The sequence below is a fragment of the Vanellus vanellus genome (genome assembly GCF_965231255.1).
Source record: "Vanellus vanellus genome assembly, chromosome: 8".
NCBI classification, from domain to species: domain Eukaryota; kingdom Metazoa; phylum Chordata; class Aves; order Charadriiformes; family Charadriidae; genus Vanellus; species Vanellus vanellus.
Genome location: NC_138913.1, coordinates 1,977,727 through 1,994,937, shown reverse-complemented (window position 1 = coordinate 1,994,937; position 17,211 = coordinate 1,977,727). Strand labels below are relative to the sequence as shown.

At 53.0% G+C, this 17,211-nt stretch overlaps 1 protein-coding gene across 4 annotated transcripts in view; it reads right to left on the bottom strand.

The window, feature by feature from the left end:
* Positions 1–2,275: 2,275 nt before the first annotated feature.
* KCNAB1 (potassium voltage-gated channel subfamily A regulatory beta subunit 1) overlaps positions 2,276–17,211 on the bottom strand; it is a gene marked incomplete at both ends in the record, with an annotated part of 78,304 nt that continues 63,368 nt past the window's right edge. For 3 of the 4 annotated variants that reach the window (XM_082487357.1, XM_082487358.1, XM_082487359.1), the window contains 7 exons: positions 2,276–2,365; positions 3,040–3,128; positions 4,660–4,780; positions 6,074–6,168; positions 6,665–6,785; positions 8,169–8,254; positions 13,529–13,615. In XM_082487357.1, the coding sequence (XP_082343483.1) occupies positions 2,276–2,365; positions 3,040–3,128; positions 4,660–4,780; positions 6,074–6,168; positions 6,665–6,785; positions 8,169–8,254; positions 13,529–13,615 (689 nt within the window). The remainder of the gene's footprint in view (positions 2,366–3,039; positions 3,129–4,659; positions 4,781–6,073; positions 6,169–6,664; positions 6,786–8,168; positions 8,255–13,528; positions 13,616–17,211) is intronic. The other variant, XM_082487360.1, reaches the window with a different exon arrangement.

The following is a 17,211-nucleotide window of genomic DNA, read 5'->3' as shown; positions in this document are numbered from 1 at the left end:
GGGCAACCTGGGCTGGGGGGAGGTGGCCCTGCCCAGGGCAGGGGGTGGCACTGGATGATCTTCAAGGTCCCTTCCAACCCAACCCATTCTGTGATTCTATGATCCCATTGCCCTCAGAGCGTTAGGCAAACTGGCTTTGAAGACTTTACTCTAAGTAAGGGACAGTGCCATCTCGTTTTCAATTATAAAAAAAAAAAAAAAAACAGTTGGGAATTAATGTATTTTTAACATGTTGTTGGATTCCCATGTGTCTGAGAAGAGAAAACATTAAATTGTACCTCCAGAGGAAATTAAAGAAACTAATCTGCTACTGGGAAAAGAATTACACTGTTAAAATAATAAAGCTATTAACTGTGTAATGGTCAAAGCCTTTGTGCTGCAGATTTTAAAACACCTAAATAGTTAATTTTCACAGCTAATACTGCAAAGCTGGGGGACGTGGGCCAGGGCAGTGAGAGCAGTACCGGGGAGGTGAGAAGCGCTCGGGCGACGGTCTCCGCCTCGGCTCGCTGGGACTGCCGGGGGTCGTTTGGTGGCTGAACTGCAGTGGGATTTCAGTGAACCGCCTGGAGGACGTTCACATTGCGCTTATTTCAGGCCAAAATGTTGTCTGTGTCTGCTGTCTGCCTTAGGAGACCAAGTCCCCGGAGCACCTTCTCCGCGATGCGCAGCCAGCCCAGCCCTTGGCTCCCCGCTGCACCCGCTCCTCCGCCCGAGGTCACTGTCCCTTGCCCCACCTGGCTACTGCTGAAGATCAGTGTTTCCCTCTGGAACCGTATGCATCCATTTTCAACGTAAACCACCGCCGTTTCAAAATCAGTCCCGCGGTTAGTAAGGGGTCTCTTAAGTATAAAATGAGATGCACAAAATGCTTTTATTGCGTCCAAGCGGAAGTCAAAAGTCAGACTGCGTTTCTGGATACACAGCGGCTAAGTTCATTTACACACACCAGAGCTCGTTGGATTAAATACAGGAGAAGACAACCCAAGTGCCGGTACGGGGCCACGCGGCCCGCGGGAGCGCGCGGGCTCTGCAGGCACCCTGCAGTTCGGGGGGCGAGAGTACAAGGGTCCTACCAATGCCGTGCGCAGCCGCACCCCCGGGAAGTCTGTGCCCAGAGCACGCGAGCCGATACCAGTGAGAAACACTTACTGAAGTCATAGGTGCGTTTTACAAAGCAAATTCATGGTAAAATATGGCGTGGTTCTTAAGACGGGCAAATTAATACCTAAGTGCTTACTATCGACTCCTGTCGAGGGATGAAATGCTCCCCAAAAAAAACCCTACCCGTTTAAGACGTGTCTTAAAAATACTATACGTTTACTTATGCCCGATTCCAGAACAAGTTAGAGCAAACGTAGCCCTCCACCAAAGTACGTACCTGATTTTTTTTTCTGGTATTTTTCAGCAGCTATATATTCTATGTATTTAGAAGTATCTATATCCTTAAAAGCTCATAAATAGTGAAATTTGCAATAGCTATGTCTACAAGCAGGCAGAAGTAGAGGCAGGTTTCTGTAGCTGCAAACCCCAGTATTTTATCATGGCTTTCTTGGTTTAAGGTTGATGTAGAATTAGAATTTTGCAAAGAGCCATTGTTCTTATCCAGCTGACATGCGTGTTTGGGTTTCCTAACCGTGCTCTTCTGGCTTGTACTCAGAGATACTTCCCAGGAGCACTCCACAGCGGAAATAATTGTATTTAAGGAGTTGAGCTATCTAATTTCTAACTAATTCTCAGTCTTACATTCTTTATTCAACCACAAACGAAATCTAAAGCATATATTCAGCATAAAAGGGAAAACGGAAAATTGGAGCTTGCCCCTTCTCTCTGTTAACCTGAAGAAACTTTATAGTTGAGATTTCCCAAATGTGGTTTTATTAAAACCTTAAGTTGTATCTGGCTTTTCTTCATTGAAAAAATAGATCTGTACATCCTTCTTTAATTACCAAGTACCTGAAGGTTATAAATTATTTTTTGCTTTACACGTGTTTTTCACAGCACAAGCATGAGGTGCTAAGAGTAAAGTAAAAATCAATGCATTCAGTCGCAGGTAAGAAAATACAAGATTATTCTTGGTTAGAAGAGAGATCAACTGTGCTTTGAAATTTCACTGCAGATTGGTAGCGACAGCACACATCTCGAAGGATCCAGTGACAGTAGACACCGAGCAGCAAGCTGCTGAATGATTCTCATGGCCGGATATTAACTCGGGGCCGTACTTCTGTACAGAGCACTTTTTAAACCATGCAGTCCGGGTAATTCATGCATTGCATTATGATCTGTAGTCCTTCTTGCTGTAGGGCTTATTTCCCAGAATATTATCTATTTCGTTTACAATATGGGATGTCATCTTTGGAAGGACCTAGGGGTAGAAGAAAACCCGTGTTTAATCAAGCTTCCATGAAAGGTTTTTCCAAATTTAAATCTAGATTTTATTAAGTAACGTTTCCTCTGTCTTCTTTTTCCATGACACGTATTTAGACATCCGTCTAATGCCTTTCTCCCTTAAAGGAAGAGCAACTGTAGCATCTTTACCCAGTGAGAGAATCGCAGAAGTGCTCCTCAGCTTTTTGTGCGCGGTGGAAAGCGAGCTGGGGGCAAGAACACGGGAGGAAGCTCTTGTTGTGAAAAGCAGCAGAGAATAATTAAGGGGGGTGCAGGTGCCATGTGCCCTGCGGGAGACTTGGCGCAGAATACATCACAACGTGGCCTGGAATCAGGTCGCTTGCTTTTTCAAGTAAGCTTTTGGAGAAATAGTAGAACTACACGTTAAACCCGCTGATGCCACCCTCCCGTTGGCTGGATATGGCTCCAGCTACTGCAAGTGGTGGGAAGTCATGGTGAGGCACCACAGGTTCGCCTAATTAATGTGCATAACTACAACTGGAAGATGCCTGAAACAAAATACAAAGTATTAAAACTATATTAAGAGGAGGAGGGCGCTAGTGGCAAGGTGTGCTGGTGTCACCCCCAAAGGGAGCCGGGCAGCAGCCAACCCCCCACCTCTGCTGAGGTGCCGCCACCACTTGCACTTGCCTGTATGGCTCCGAGGTTCTCTATCAGCTGCTCTGGGTTGGAAGATCCTAGAAGAACAGAGCTCACTCCCTCGTTTCTCAGGCACCATGCTGGGAACAGAGTCACAAGGTGGTCAGGAACACGGGCTTCGTGACACGGCGTTACTCCAGACCCTAAAGTTTGTCAGAGCTTCTATCTCTACTTGCAAAATAATGACGACGTTATTTGTCAACCTTCACTTTACTCCTCCAGCACTACCAGGAAGAAGGTGCGCAAACCATAGAGCCCCTCTCCAGCGCCCCGTCTGAGCCCGCTCCCCGGCCCAGCAGCGGTCGTTACTGCGGGCTCGGAGCTTTCCCCATCACGAATCGCGGGGATTCACCTCTGGGCTATTTGAACCAGGGATGGTTTTTGTAACAGATGTGTGTGGTAAGTCTCAGCCCTGGCTCAGCGGCAGCACAAAGATAATTATTTTAAAAAAGCCGCAAACCCTCTCTTTTTCAGCCCAATGTGCTGAACAACTGATGGCTTCCACCCGGGCAGAGGGCGTTCAGAGAAACGGGCAGGTGAGGGTTGGACCCCCACGGGTGGCCCAAGACACACCAGCCCTCTTGTCAATCAAAACCCGATGATGATGCTGGACACAATCTTACTTTAAGGAATTTTTAACTTTACTGCTTGAAAAATGAATGTTACTTCGTGTGAGGTTAACAGACCCGGGGTTACCTGAAAAGTGGGCATTTTAAGCCCACGGAGATGCTGGGAGGGCTGGAGCCCCTCTGCTGGGAGGACAGGCTGGGAGAGGTGGGGGGGTCAGCCTGGAGAAGAGAAGGCTCCGGGGAGACCTCAGAGCCCCTTCCAGTGCCTAAAGGGGCTCCAGGAGAGCTGGGGAGGGACTCTGGGTCAGGGAGGGGAGCCGTGGGATGAGGGGGAACGGTTTGACACTGACAGAGGGGAGACTGAGGTGAGGTATTGGGAAGAAATTCTCTCCTGTGGGGGTGCTGAGCCCCTGGGGCAGGGTGCCCCGAGAAGCTGTGGCTGCCCCATCCCTGGAGGTGTTCAAGGCCGGGTTGGACGGGGCTGGGAGCGACCTGGGCTGGGGGGAGGTGGCCCTGCCCGGGGCAGGGGGATGGAATTAGATGATCTTCAAGGTCCCTTCCAACTCAAACCTTTCTGTGATTCTATGAATATCCTACAGCGTGTCTTGTTTTGTTCTTTTACTTTGTTCCTTGAAATGCATTAGCCTTCCCCTAACGTGGTGTCTCGTTGTCCATCTTCAGACTTTCTGTGTTTCTGCCATTTTGCCCCGTAACCCCGCACAGCAAATAGTCATTTGAGTGTTTTAAATAGATCTATAGCTATGGGCAAAGACAAAGCCATCCTTTGAAAGACAACACATCTTTTTCATCATTTACCCAACCATCACTGACACGTCATTGAATGACGGGAGCACTAACACAGTCCCTGTAGCTTTAGGCCTTTGTACAACCTTTCACCCACCCTCAACTCTCAACAACTCATGAGGCACAAACTTTCCGTGCCCGTGGCGCTGCGAGGGTGCGAGCCGGGTGACGCACGTGCGCCGTGAGCGACGGGGGAAGGCGCGGGGACGGCCGTCCCGTCCCCCGCCCCGTCACCTACCGACGGCCAGCTGCGGCAGCGTGCACCCCAGCCGCTCGGCGATGGGCGACAGGTCTTTCAGCTTCACCTGCTGCTTTCTGCCTTCCTCGCTGATGATCTTCTCTTTCAGCCACTGGTAGCACTGCAGAGGAATGACATTGCAATCGACTGTTAGCTTTAACCTCCCAAAATGGCACGTTTAAGGCAATTAGAAACAGCTCTTAAAAAGTCCCAGCCAACCCAGGAGGTAACGGAGGCTGAATAACACAACGCTTTGCTACCCAAAGCAATTACGGCAGGACCAGGATGTCTCCTGCGAGAGCCTACATCTCTATCTCTCTGGCTTTACGCAACCGATGGACTCGGTCTGGAACCTCCAGAGTTTTATTTTTGGACCAGTGTATCCCATCGCAAAGCGGAAAAAAATGAAATATTAGTCAACTTGAGAAGATTTTGACACACAGACAAACCCCCCCCAAAAAAAAAATTTGAGAGCACGTCTGCTCCTGTTCAAGATTTACTATTACCATTCAAGATTAGAAAAGTAATTAAATGGAGCTGAGATTTCAGTTTTCCCAGCTCCAGATTTGAAATGTGATTCTGCTTCACTCGTCAATTTAATTTGGACCCCTCTCTGCAATGCTACCTGCTTAGCTACCCTTTACCAAACATCAATAATGTATTTTATTTGGGGAAAAAAAAAATGACAAATGCAACGAAACACCAAATTTTAAAATGCTGCCCTTTGTAAGCAAGTCAGCATAGACTGCATCTTTCCTTTAAAAAGCAACAAAAACCAGCACGGGCGTTTAGATCAGTCTGCTGGCACCGGTCGGGCGGTGTTGGCTTTTGCCCAGCAGCTCACACAGAGCCTCAAATATCATTTTGGTTGGGTTTTTCTCCAAATCCATGACATTTTTAACCCTCTGCTGTTTTTCACACCGTTAAACAATATGCCTGCCACGGGCACGGTATGGGAGGAGACCCCGTAACACCCAATTAGAATAAAATCGGGATAATTGCGGGAGAAGCTGCGCGTGGTGAAGAGGTTTTGAAGTCACAGCAGCTGTATCGATCGGCCGGGAGCATCGAATGCAACAGAAGCCGCGGGCTGGCGCCTTCCCGAGGACGCCGTGCGGGCGATGGAAGGGTGGTGACAGCAGCCTTGCGCGGAGCCTGGCTCCCGTCACCCGCTGCCCCACCGCCAGCTCGCAGCCATCGCCCCGCTGCAGCGCGGAACCCCGAGCATCTTCCTAACCCCGATTCTCCCCCCCTTCGGAGCGTGGTTGCCAGAGAAACCGAGCTGATCCGTCGATACAGCAGCGCTCGGGCCAGCCTTCTCACGAGGGACCTGGTTCTCCTTTGCTGTTTTCCTGCCCTCACAAAGGCAGTGCACTTACTTTTCTCAAACAGGCAACAACGACAAAAAAAATACCTTTAGTGCAGCCCTTGAGCTTTCAGGGACCCCGTTGCCGTATTTCCCTGAGATGATCCCACAGGCTAGTGGAGACCACGTCATTGCTCCCACCCCTGCAGAGAAAGCAGAGAAGGGGTTTTTAGGGGACGGGGAGAAATCAGAGTTGTATCAAAAATAGGACTTTCAGTTAAAAAAACTAAAAGCAAAACAACTGCTGCTCGTTTCTGTTGCTGTTGGCAGTGGCGTTCACTTAATGATGCATCAGCAGCATCTTCCCGGAGGGCACCAACTGGCTTATTCATCCAAAACCTTATTGCGAGAGCCTCCAGCGCGTCCTGTACCTGAACTCCTGCTTCTCAGCCCAGGCGCCTCCTCCGCCCGTGCTGCCTCCAGTCTCAAAGAGTAAGAAGCAGCCCTGGCAATCAGCACCTTTGCCCCTCAGAGGCAAGGTAAGCCCGCTTTTCCTTTCGGTCGTTAGATAGACACTTGTCTGTCCCCTTCAGATGCCGGGGAGGAGAGTGCTGTTCCCATCTAGGGCCCCGGGGCAGCCGGCTCTGCCTTTCTCTCGGCAAACGAAAGAGCCGAAAGGCACAGCGCTCTCAGTCGTACCTATTTTATGATACAATTCCGGCAGCTGAACCTCCACTTTCTCTCTTTGGAAAAGATGGTACTCGGCTTGTTCACACACGGGTGGTATCATGTTAAACTGCCGGGCCACGGAGTAGGCTTCCTGCAGGGAAGGAATTGGTAGATGAAATACTTCACGAAGTAGAACGTAACCCACCCGCCGGCGCTCCTTGAGCGTGCAGGAGCCCACAAGCTCAAGTTTCGCTGTCCCTTAGCAAGGCCACACACATCCCCGTGAACGCCACCATGCCGGGCAGAAACACAGCCCCATCCCTGGCTGTGCCCGCCGCAGCAGGGCACGTGCCCACCTTCTGCCTCCTCCTGCCCAAAGCTGCTTCAGCGCCACTGCAGTGACAACCCAAACAACTTCTCCTCTACTCCGCTCTGGGGAGACCCCCCCGCAGTGCTGCCTCCGGCTCGGGGGGTCCCCACAGCAGAAGGACCTGGAGCTGTTGGAGCGGGGCCGGAGGAGGCCCCGGAGATGCTGGGAGGGCTGGAGCCCCTCTGCTGGGAGGACAGGCTGGGAGAGTTGGGGGGTCAGCCTGGAGAAGAGAAGGCTCCGGGGAGACCTCCGAGCCCCTTCCAGTGCCTAAAGGGGCTCCAGGAGAGCTGGGGGGGGACTCTGGATCAGGGAGGGGAGCCGTGGGACCAGGGGGAACGGTTTGACACTGACAGAGGGGAGATTGAGGTGAGATATTGGGAAGAAATTCTCTCCTGTGCAGGGGGTGAGCCCCTGTTCCAGGTTGCCCTGAGAAGCTGTGGCTGCCCCATCCCTGGAGGTGCTCAAGGCCGGGTTGGACGGGGCTGGGAGCGACCTGGGCTGGGGGGAGGTGGCCCTGCCCAGGGCAGGGGGGGGCACTGGGGGGGCTTTAAGGTCCCTCCAACCCAAACCATTCTATGATGCTAAGATTCTATAATTCCCAGCTGGGGTGGTTGGTGCTGAGCTTGTTTGTCATGTTTTGACCCTGCCACAAGAAGCAGTCATCATCAGCAGGACGCTCCTGGCATCTTTTAGAATAACAGAATGGTTTGGGTTGGAAGGGACCTTTAAACACCATCTTCTCCCCTGCACAGCGGCCGTTCCCACTGCAGCAGCAGCTCCGATGGTCCTGCAGGTCACGGAGCTGCTGCCAGGAACCATGTCTTAAACAGGGCATCGGTGGCCGCAGGCATGGACGTCCAACAGGCGCTTTGCCAGAAGTCTTAAAGTCAGCCAAAAAAAGCCAAAATGAAACAACACCCAATTAAATGAGCCAAGACACCCAAACCCCCTAGAGCAACCCATCTTCTCCTACTTAATATTGGGCTCATCCCAGAACAGGGTTTAAAATTATTTTAGGTGAAAATATGCTGGTTGGAGTAAAAGGCGAACACCCCCAGCCCAACCCCACGCTTGCGGTCCAGCTCCCAGCGTGGCTTCCAGCAGACCCCGCAGCCTGGAACCAGAATCACCGAGTGTCAACGCTTTCCTAAAAATCCACTTTACCATGATCTCCATAGCGCTCCAGCGCGACGTCCCCCAGTACATCGCCATGCCTTGATTTATGACATGTGTCATCGCTCGGACAATTTCTAAAGGAGGGGATAAAAAAAGCATGAGAACTGCACAGAGGCCAATTTTTCGGCACCAAATCCTCCCGATGACACTTATAAATGCCAAGTCGGCCGCCAAGCCTGAGCAGCTTTGCGTTAAACACTACTTCTGCTGCGTTCTCTTGGGGACGTTCTCCCTGTGCTCTCAAACGTGGATGAAAGAGCACTGACAGTGCGAATGTAAAGCCTTCTAACCTGCAGTTGTTTAAAAACTGCTTTCACCAACTGGCTATTGCCGACCACCACCTCATAACGTTCCTTTTAATATTTAACACAAGAGGGCAGCACAGCCGAAAAATCAACTAAAAGATTAATTAAATTTATTTTAAAATTTGTTTACTCAAAGGGTATAGCTGCTCCTGCTTCTTCATACCGGGAATATGAGGATGCTGGGGATAAAGCTGCAGAAGCGGATGGCTGAAGGCGGCTCCGCCGAGGGCCCCGCCACCCGCGGGAGGAGCGGGTGGCTCCTCTGCAAACCCCCTTGGAGCTCCTTGCCACAGCCGTCCCACGGCCCTCCTTTTCCTTGGGGAAGATGGAAGCCTGCGAGGCTATGTGTGCCGGGACAGGATCTCTGAATTCCACCCACCGCACCTCTGCCGAGCGGCCCTGCCTTCTCGGCGCAGGGGAAAAAAACCCACCGTAAACTTCAGTTTGCCAGAAAAGCAGAAAAAAAAAAATTATCCCTCATGGCCGCCCAGGAGGTTACAGAACCTGGTAGGATGCCTCGCTAGTGCTATAAAGAAAAGAGTCCCTGCTGAACTGTTTGTAATTCATTTTTAAGCCTGATTTCTCCCCGGGAGCAGCCCGCTGTGTGCGCAGCGGGGAGGGGATCCCGGGCAGCGCCTGTCGCATCGCTGCGGCAGAGGAGCCGGGGACCAAGCGGGGTCCCCAGGATGGAGTGGGGTCCCCAGGGCCGAGCGGGGTCCCCAGGACAGGAGGTGCTGGAAACCGGTGGGGTCTGCAGCCCTGGGGTCAGGGTCCCAATGAGCAACCATGAGAGGATAAACAACCGCCCTGGCTGCGGTAATAAATCGGAGGGACTGACAGTCTACAGCCATCTGATGAGTTTCTGACCCATCAAACTACGGTGGAACGACCCCGGTCGGAAGCAGGGCTGCGCGGAGAAGCCCTGTGTGTTTATGACATCCCTTGGCGTCTCCGCTGTCACTTGGACTGTGACTCCGGGCACCGCTGTCTCAAGATCAAGGGCCCTTTATACCATAAGCATTCTCGTCCTATTTATGGAGGAAAAAAAAGAAAAAAAAAAAAAGAGGATCTTGGCAGAGGGGAGATTACACTGCCAATCTTGACGTTATTGTGAGATTTCTTCTGCAGGCAGCGACAGGCAGCTAAAGATGTTGAAGTCTCCGTTTATAACCTTGGAGGGTTGTACAAGAGACACCGTCCCTCATGTGCCGGGTTTCTGCCTTCCCACTGGAAAGGGAGATTTCCTCTCCAGGGGAACATTGGCTTGAGGACTTCTTTCCCCCCAGTGAAGAGTTTATTTTTTTTTCTCCTTTCTTCTTCGTTTTGGCCAAGCCATACTCTTCCCTATTTCTAAGCATTTATTCTCAGGCACGTACTAGTCCAACAAAATGCCCCGTTACCGAGCAGCTGCCCCGCTCCCCGCAGGCGTGCTGTGTGCGACGGGCAGCTCTACGGCAATCCTTCCCTCCCTCCCTCCCTCCCTCCCTCCCTCCTCGGCAGCGCCGCCTTCTCGCTGGGTCTACTTTTCTATTTTTGCTGCGCCACCGTTTAGGAATTTTGATAAGCTTTTCATCATACGCCTCTTACACATTTCGGTCCGTGGTTGTTTTCATTTCTCCCACACCTCTACTCCTTTCAAGAAAAACTGAAGTCAACTCAGAAATAAATAAATAAAATATATATATATATATATATATCTTCTTGTTTACCCGAGCCTGCTCCCATGGGAATGGTGATGGGATGGTTTGTGAAGAGCACGTGTGCCTGGACCGCTCGGGCTGCCAGCTGGGTGGCACAAATGGCACCACTTAAGAAGGAAGAGATTTTTTTTTTTTTTTTTAATATAAATGAATGCTTTAAACCCCAGAAAACAGCCTCCAGCAGCATAATCATGATAATGTTGAAGTAGCTTAAATTTCCCTGATAGGAACCGTGTCACCTCCCGGCCCCGCTTGCCCGGGCTGCGGATCGGGGCTGGCCGTGCAGCGGGCGCCCGGTCCCCCGGCAGAGTGACGACGGGGGGTCTCCCCAGGGGACCCCGGGCACCCTCCCTCCCCGCAGCCGGACTGCCCTGCTCGTCGGCTGGAAAAGCTGCTCGGCATGAAAAAAAGCATCTGCTAGCCCAGCCGGGGGATCGGATCTCCAGCCGGACTAATGAGGCACGAAATGCGCAGAAATTCAGGAGCGAAGCACAGATCCTTCCCGTCACCCGTCTTCTGAGGTCCCCATCGGGGGGGCGCGCGATGGCGGAGCCGCCCGGGCGCCGGGGGCAGGATCGCCCCCAGGGGTGGGTGACCCCAGCGAGGATGGGTAACCCCAGCGAGGGCGGCCCCTCGTCCCGCGTGCCCTGGCAGAGCCGGGAGCGGGTCGGGGGCGAGGAGGGACATGGGTGTCCTGGCCAGGGACCCGCCAGACCTGACTGCAGGCTCCTGCAAAGAGCCGTCTGCGGGGAACTCGTCTTCAGACTTTTCCTGAAGCTAATATCGCATTGCTTTTACGATGAAAACCTTTTTTAATTTGCTCTGAGACTTCTAAGAAAGGTAAATACATTTCTGATCTGTAGACTAAGCAAGCTCTGCCTGCCGCTTTGGGGACCAGAGTCACCTGCAATAAAGAAATCTGTATTAAATGCTCATCTTCTCCTGTGAGATCCCCTCTGCCCACAGCGCGGAAGGCAGCCTGAGCTGGGCCGCGGCCAGCCCGGGGAGCGGGACGGGATTCTGCTCCGGCCAGGGTGGGCCGGGTGAGTATTTCTGAACGGCTGACCCATCACCTGCAGATGCCCAGGGACACACGGAGCACAGCGGGCAGAGGACCCCGAGGGACAGCAGAGAAACCTCACCTACCTGCGTGTGAACGTTCCAAGTTTGTCCTCCGATTTATTTGGTTGTACCACACTCTTTGCTCATGCACGGCCCCTCACATAAGATCACAGAAGGGTTTGGGTTGGAAGGGACCTTTAAAGGCCATCTAGTCCACCCCACCCTTACAGCAAGGACACCTTCAACTAGACCAGAGCCCCGTCCAACCCGACCTGGATGGGGCATCTCCCACCTCTCTGGGCAACCTGGGCCAGTGTCTCACCCCTCTCATGCCACCCTCATGTTGGCACGAGTGGCACAAGCAGGGAACATTCAAGGTTACCTACAAACCTCTCCCATGGGGACGAAAGCTGCACCTTCCCAAGTCACTGCCACGCAGTGACGGCGGCTGCGGAGCAGCTCATGGCATTCCTGCCCTTCCCGAAAGACACCTCCCAACCTTCCAGCCACACTTTTGGCCGCATCCCCTTCCACCCACCCGAGTCCTCTGCAACCGCCACACGGGCAAGACGCTGCCTGCACGGAGTGGGGGAGCAGCTATTTGCTCGCGGGCAAAGCACAGGCACGTAGGGAGACGGAGCGGGGATGGGATGTCTTGTGGAGGTAGCTCAGCGCTTATTGTGCATGCCAGATAGCGCAGAACCGACAGATGGTTCAACAGATGCTCTGGGATGGAAGTGGCTTAGTAGGTGAACCATAAAAAAAGCACGAAGTACATCATAGAAAGAACCAACACCACACCATTCATAACAAAGACGTCCCTTTTTTCACCCTGCTCAAAATCTCACCGAGCACCACGGTTTATACCGTATTGCCAAGCTCCAGCGCTGCCGGCAGTATCCATAGCATCTTAAAAGCTGCAAACGCCCGGGATCAGCTGTGAGGCGTGGGAACGGGAAATATATTCCGCACTGCCTCGTTAGATGACAACTGACTGAGCAGAGAGGTCGTTTCTCCCTCCGAGGTACGACATGTCACGTTCCTTGACCTCATCAGCTACTACAAAATCCGCCCTGGTCCTAACGCCCCGGGCCACTTCCCTGAACCCGCAGCTGCCGGCACCGGTCGGCCGGGGCAGCGGTACCGCCGCCCAGCCACGGTTCGTGCCGGGTCGCGCGGCCCCGCGTTCGTTAAGAAAATAAGCGTCCTGCCAGCTGAAAGCCAAGGCGGGAGCTTCGGAGGGGCCTGTCAAGCTCCAGGTTGGTTTGATTTACATGTACTCATCCGTGACAGCTTCTGCAGCCTGCGAGTCTTTCTTCTTGCTATTTTTTGTTGAGCTGTGAAGCCAATCTTCTGCCACGGTGTGAATGGTTGTGTTAACTCCCGTGGGAAAAGAGAAGGGATGGGAACCGGTGCCCATCAAATAGGGCACTGACCCCAAAACCTATTGATGAAGCTGCCGGGACAACTGGGCCCTACAGCCACGTACCAAACACGAATATATAGTTATCAGCAATGAAATATAAAGTGCTGCACAGAGAGTCACGGATCTTGCAAGTTCCCACATTTGTTCCCCCCAGCTTCACGTAAGAAGGAGCGTTCCCCCCCGGGAGCGGGGGGCTCAGCGGCGGCGGGAGGCTGAGCCGGCCCTGGGCACAGCATCGCCGCTCTCCCTGCGCGGGGGGACCCGCTGCGCCCCGGGGGACCTCGTCCTCGCCCGGCCCCTCGGCCGAGCCCGCCGGAGACACGGCTGGTGCTGCTCGGGGCGCGGAACCCTAAAGTTTGCCAATTGTTTCTCGTTTCTGACCACGCACTGGATCGCGCCCCTGGTTTTAGCGCTGGGAGAAGCGTGCGCTATCCGGCAGCGCAGGGGACAGGGACAAGGACGGGGACGGCAGCGCTGGCACGCTGCCCTCTGTAGAGCTGGCTGCACCGGGGGTAGGGACGTACAGGTTTCATTTGACACAGGGACCTGCCTTAAATGCAAACGCAAATTCACTTTATCTGAAGGAATTGGGAGAAGGAAATAAAAAAGCAAACAACATTAAAGCCACCACTGGGACATAAAGGAAACTTCAATTTCCTTCCCTGAGACTCAAATTCATTTCATTGCAGTGTAACTACACAGAGCTCCAGGATATCACAAATGAGGTATTTCATATTTAAGCTGCCCCACCTGAATACTCGAGAAAATAATGTTTTTCATTTCCTCCCATCATCAGCTTGAGCCTGTAAGCCAGGATCAGCCACGTTAAACCCTTCGTCTCGAGCTTCCACTGACCTTCCATGGGGGTGTTGTTGTCCGGGCGGTTGGCGAAGACGACGTCCACGTACTCCAGCTGCAGCCTCTGGAGAGAAGCCTTTAGCCCTGGAAACGGCAAAGCAGAGACAAGAACCTGCACGGTCAGAGCAAGGCGGGAGTGCGGCGGCACAGAGCTGACAGGTACAAACCGTAATTAGGAAAAATAGAGCTCGTTATATTGATATACATATCTGCTATACATACCCGCAACCACATAGCATGTGAGGAGGACACTGCATAATGTTGTCCCACATCCATGCAGCCACGTTAAGAAAACACCAGTTTGGCTGCACACAAAGTTCTCCTCCCCCCCCCCCCCCCCCCAGCCCTTCCACAACAATTTGTTTGATTTATTTTTGTTTTTAAATTAGGCTGAGATTTGGATTGGAACTGACAGCGGTTTCCCAGCGTGTCCGCGGCCAGCCCGTCAGGAGGCAGCTGCCAGGGACCGGCTTCAGCGCTCCGCTTCTCTTCAGAGTTAATTCAATCAAAGTCATAGAATCGTAGAACCGTTGAGGTCGGAAGGGTTCATCAAGTCAAGATCATCAAGTCCAACCGTGCCCAAGTCGCACGGCAGAGCCCTTCTGTGCAAGCCCAGGGCTCCCATCCCACCTAACGAAGCTCTGCCCCGGGGGGGACCTTCCAGAAACTCCAGCCCGGAGGGGAGGATGGCGGCACTCGGCCAGATACATTACAACGAGCAGATAAAGCGCCGCGGAGGGTTCTGCCCTCTCTGCAGGGTAAAAGCAAGCTGTGCCCCCCACCGCATCGCGCCGGGCTGGAAGGGTCCCGCAGAGCAAGGAACCGCACCGTTCGGTGGCTACCGCCCAGGACTGCCGGGGCGTCAACAGCTTCTCCATGAGGATCTGAGGGGAAACGGCATCAAAAGCCTACATACATATATAGAGAGAGATATATGTGCGTGAGAGAGAGAAGAGGGTTTCTAACACTTATTTTCTATGAATCTTCCCAGGAACAAAATGTTTTTATGAATGTTCACGAAGAAGGAGCCAAAATAGAGCAGTCTGAAAATGTTCGCTGGATTTTGGGATGATAAAAAAAAAAAAAATATGGCTGTTTTTACCAAATCTATTTATAGAAAATAGCTAACATTGACCTTAACATTATTTGCTATGTTTTCTGTGAAGTTATTTCAACTGCTGCCAGTATTTTTCTATCATTTCATGAAGTAGCTCCACGAGAAATGGAAAATGGATGAGTTGGGACCGCCTGTGACACAGCTGCAACTCCCCCGAGCATCTCTGGGTCTAGTGCCCCCAGCGGCCGGGACACCGCCGGGTGGGTTCAATGAATGAAAGTTCAAAAATACAGCTAAAAAACTTTCCCCAGCATCACCTTAACATGAAAGTCACATCTCAGTGTAGCTGAATTCTGCAAATACTAAATAATTAAAACTTTCCAGGATGTACAAGCTGGTTACTATGAGGCAAACCCGCCCACACTCCGGTGATGCTCCTTATCTCTGCGAAATATCTCTGCAGCCCAGGGAGGAGGAGGCTGCCCTGCTCACCCAGTTCATCCCACCTCACCCGCTTGGGACAGTATGAGCCAAGGTGTGGTGCGAGTGGCAGCAGCATCCCAGGCGAGGGGTGGATAATATAAATATAGTAATAGTATTTTCCATTATAATCTATGGTTTAATGTACGCAGAACAAATTCTGGCTGTTGGAAGTTGTGGCGAATGGGCCACCGCAGGTTGTGGTGATAAAACGTGCAGAGGGCCAAATCCCAGAATCCCAGACTGGTGGGGGTTGGAAGGGCCCTCTGGAGCTCCCCCAGTCCCCCCCCCCCGCCAGAGCAGGGGCACCTCCAGCAGTGGCACAGGACACCTCCAGGCGGGTTTGGAATGGCTCCAGAGTGGGAGACACCCCCCCTCTGGGCAGCTGTGCCAGTGCTCTGCCGCCCGCACAGGAGAGAAGTCCCTCCTCAGGTTGAGATGGAACTTCCTGTGCTCAAGTTTGTGCCCGTTCCCTCTTGTGCTGTCACTGGGCACCACTGAACAGAGACTGTTCCCACCCCCCCGGCACCCGCCCTTTAAGGATTGATAAGCATTGATAAGATCCCCCCTCAGTCTTCTTTTCTCTAGATGAAGACGACCCAAGTGCCTCAGCCTTTCCTCATCAGAGAGATGCTCCAGTCCCCTCATCATCTCCGTAGCCCTTTGCTGGACCCTTTCCAGCAGTTCCCTGTCCTTCTTGACCCGGGGAGCCCCGAACTGGACACAGCGCTCCAGATGTGGCCTCCCCGGGGCAGAGCAGAGGGGGAGGATGACCTCCCTCGCCCCGCTGGCCACACTCTGCTTGATGCCCCCCCCAGGATGCCATTGGCCTTCTTGGCCACCAGGGCACATTGCTGGCTCGTGGGCATCCTGTTGTCCACCAGGACTCCGCGGTCCCTTTGCACAGAGCTGCTCTCCAGCAGGTCAGCCCCAACCTGTACTGGTGCAGGGGGTTACTCCTCCCCAGGTGCAGTACCCTACACTTGTCCCTGTTGAATTTCATACGGTTCCTCTCTGCCCGAATGCACGTTAAAGCTGCCATTTCTGGCAGGTAAACCCGCTTTGTTGCAGATGGATGATACCTTCTGGTAAGCCGGGACCAAAGCACACCGCCGCCTGTTCTGCCATGAGAACTCCCAACAGACTGTTTCCCACCACACCATCGAACTACCGACACCACGGCCCGCTAGTAATATAGATGAGCCGGAATTTTTCTCTTCTAATTTGTCTTGGCAGCAAACATTAGCTTAACCAACCACCACTGTAAACAATTAGGGTTCATCTCATCAATCAAAGAGGCGGCTGATTACCCCAGCATCCACAGCACAACGAAGAGAATCGCTTTTCGTTGCTGCAGCAGTCGCGGCGTGCTGGGTTAGGAAGGGTGCTGCTCCCCCGGGTTACCGGCATCACCCAGCGAGGAGCAGCCGCTTGCTGGGCTCCCCCAGGGACCTTGGCACAGCGCGCATCATTTCCCAGGAGCCCGAAGAACACGCTCCGCACATCCCTCAGCGGCGGCAGACACGAGTGGGTCGAACAGCAGCACGAGGCGGGCGGTGGGAACCCCTCTGCGGGGAGCTGCAGCACAGGTACCAAGCCCGATGCTCTCCTCCTGCCCCCCCGCAAGGAGCCAGACACCCCCAGTAACTCCCCTCCGCGCCTTTACGCAGCTTTTCCCCACACCTACGCTATGCGTTCTTGCGATTTATGCAGCAATCGGACCCGAGCCCCCGTGCTGCTGGCTGCTTTTCTGGCTCTAGGACCCGCTCAGGGTCTGCACGAGGGGGGCTGTCAGCCCCAGGGTCCTCCTGGGGGGTTTCGGGGTCTGCTCCAGCCCCCGTTGGGAGCCAGCCCAGGCAGGGACCTCTCGCTGGGACAAGGTGGTGGCTGATCCTTAAAATGACAGAAACACACCTTTTTATGAGCGCTGCTCTATTGGAGTCCTGCACGTAAAGTGCTGTGCAAATTCTAAGTATGGCCATGGTCATCGCGCCTGCGTGCCTGACCCAACACCCAGCTGCCCTCCGGATAGAGCTGGATGGGGTGAAACACACTTGTCCGTATAGAAAAATAAACGTGTTCTCACTCCCTCTCCAACAGTAACGTATCCGAGAGAACACAAAAGCAAGTGGAGGGAAGATGA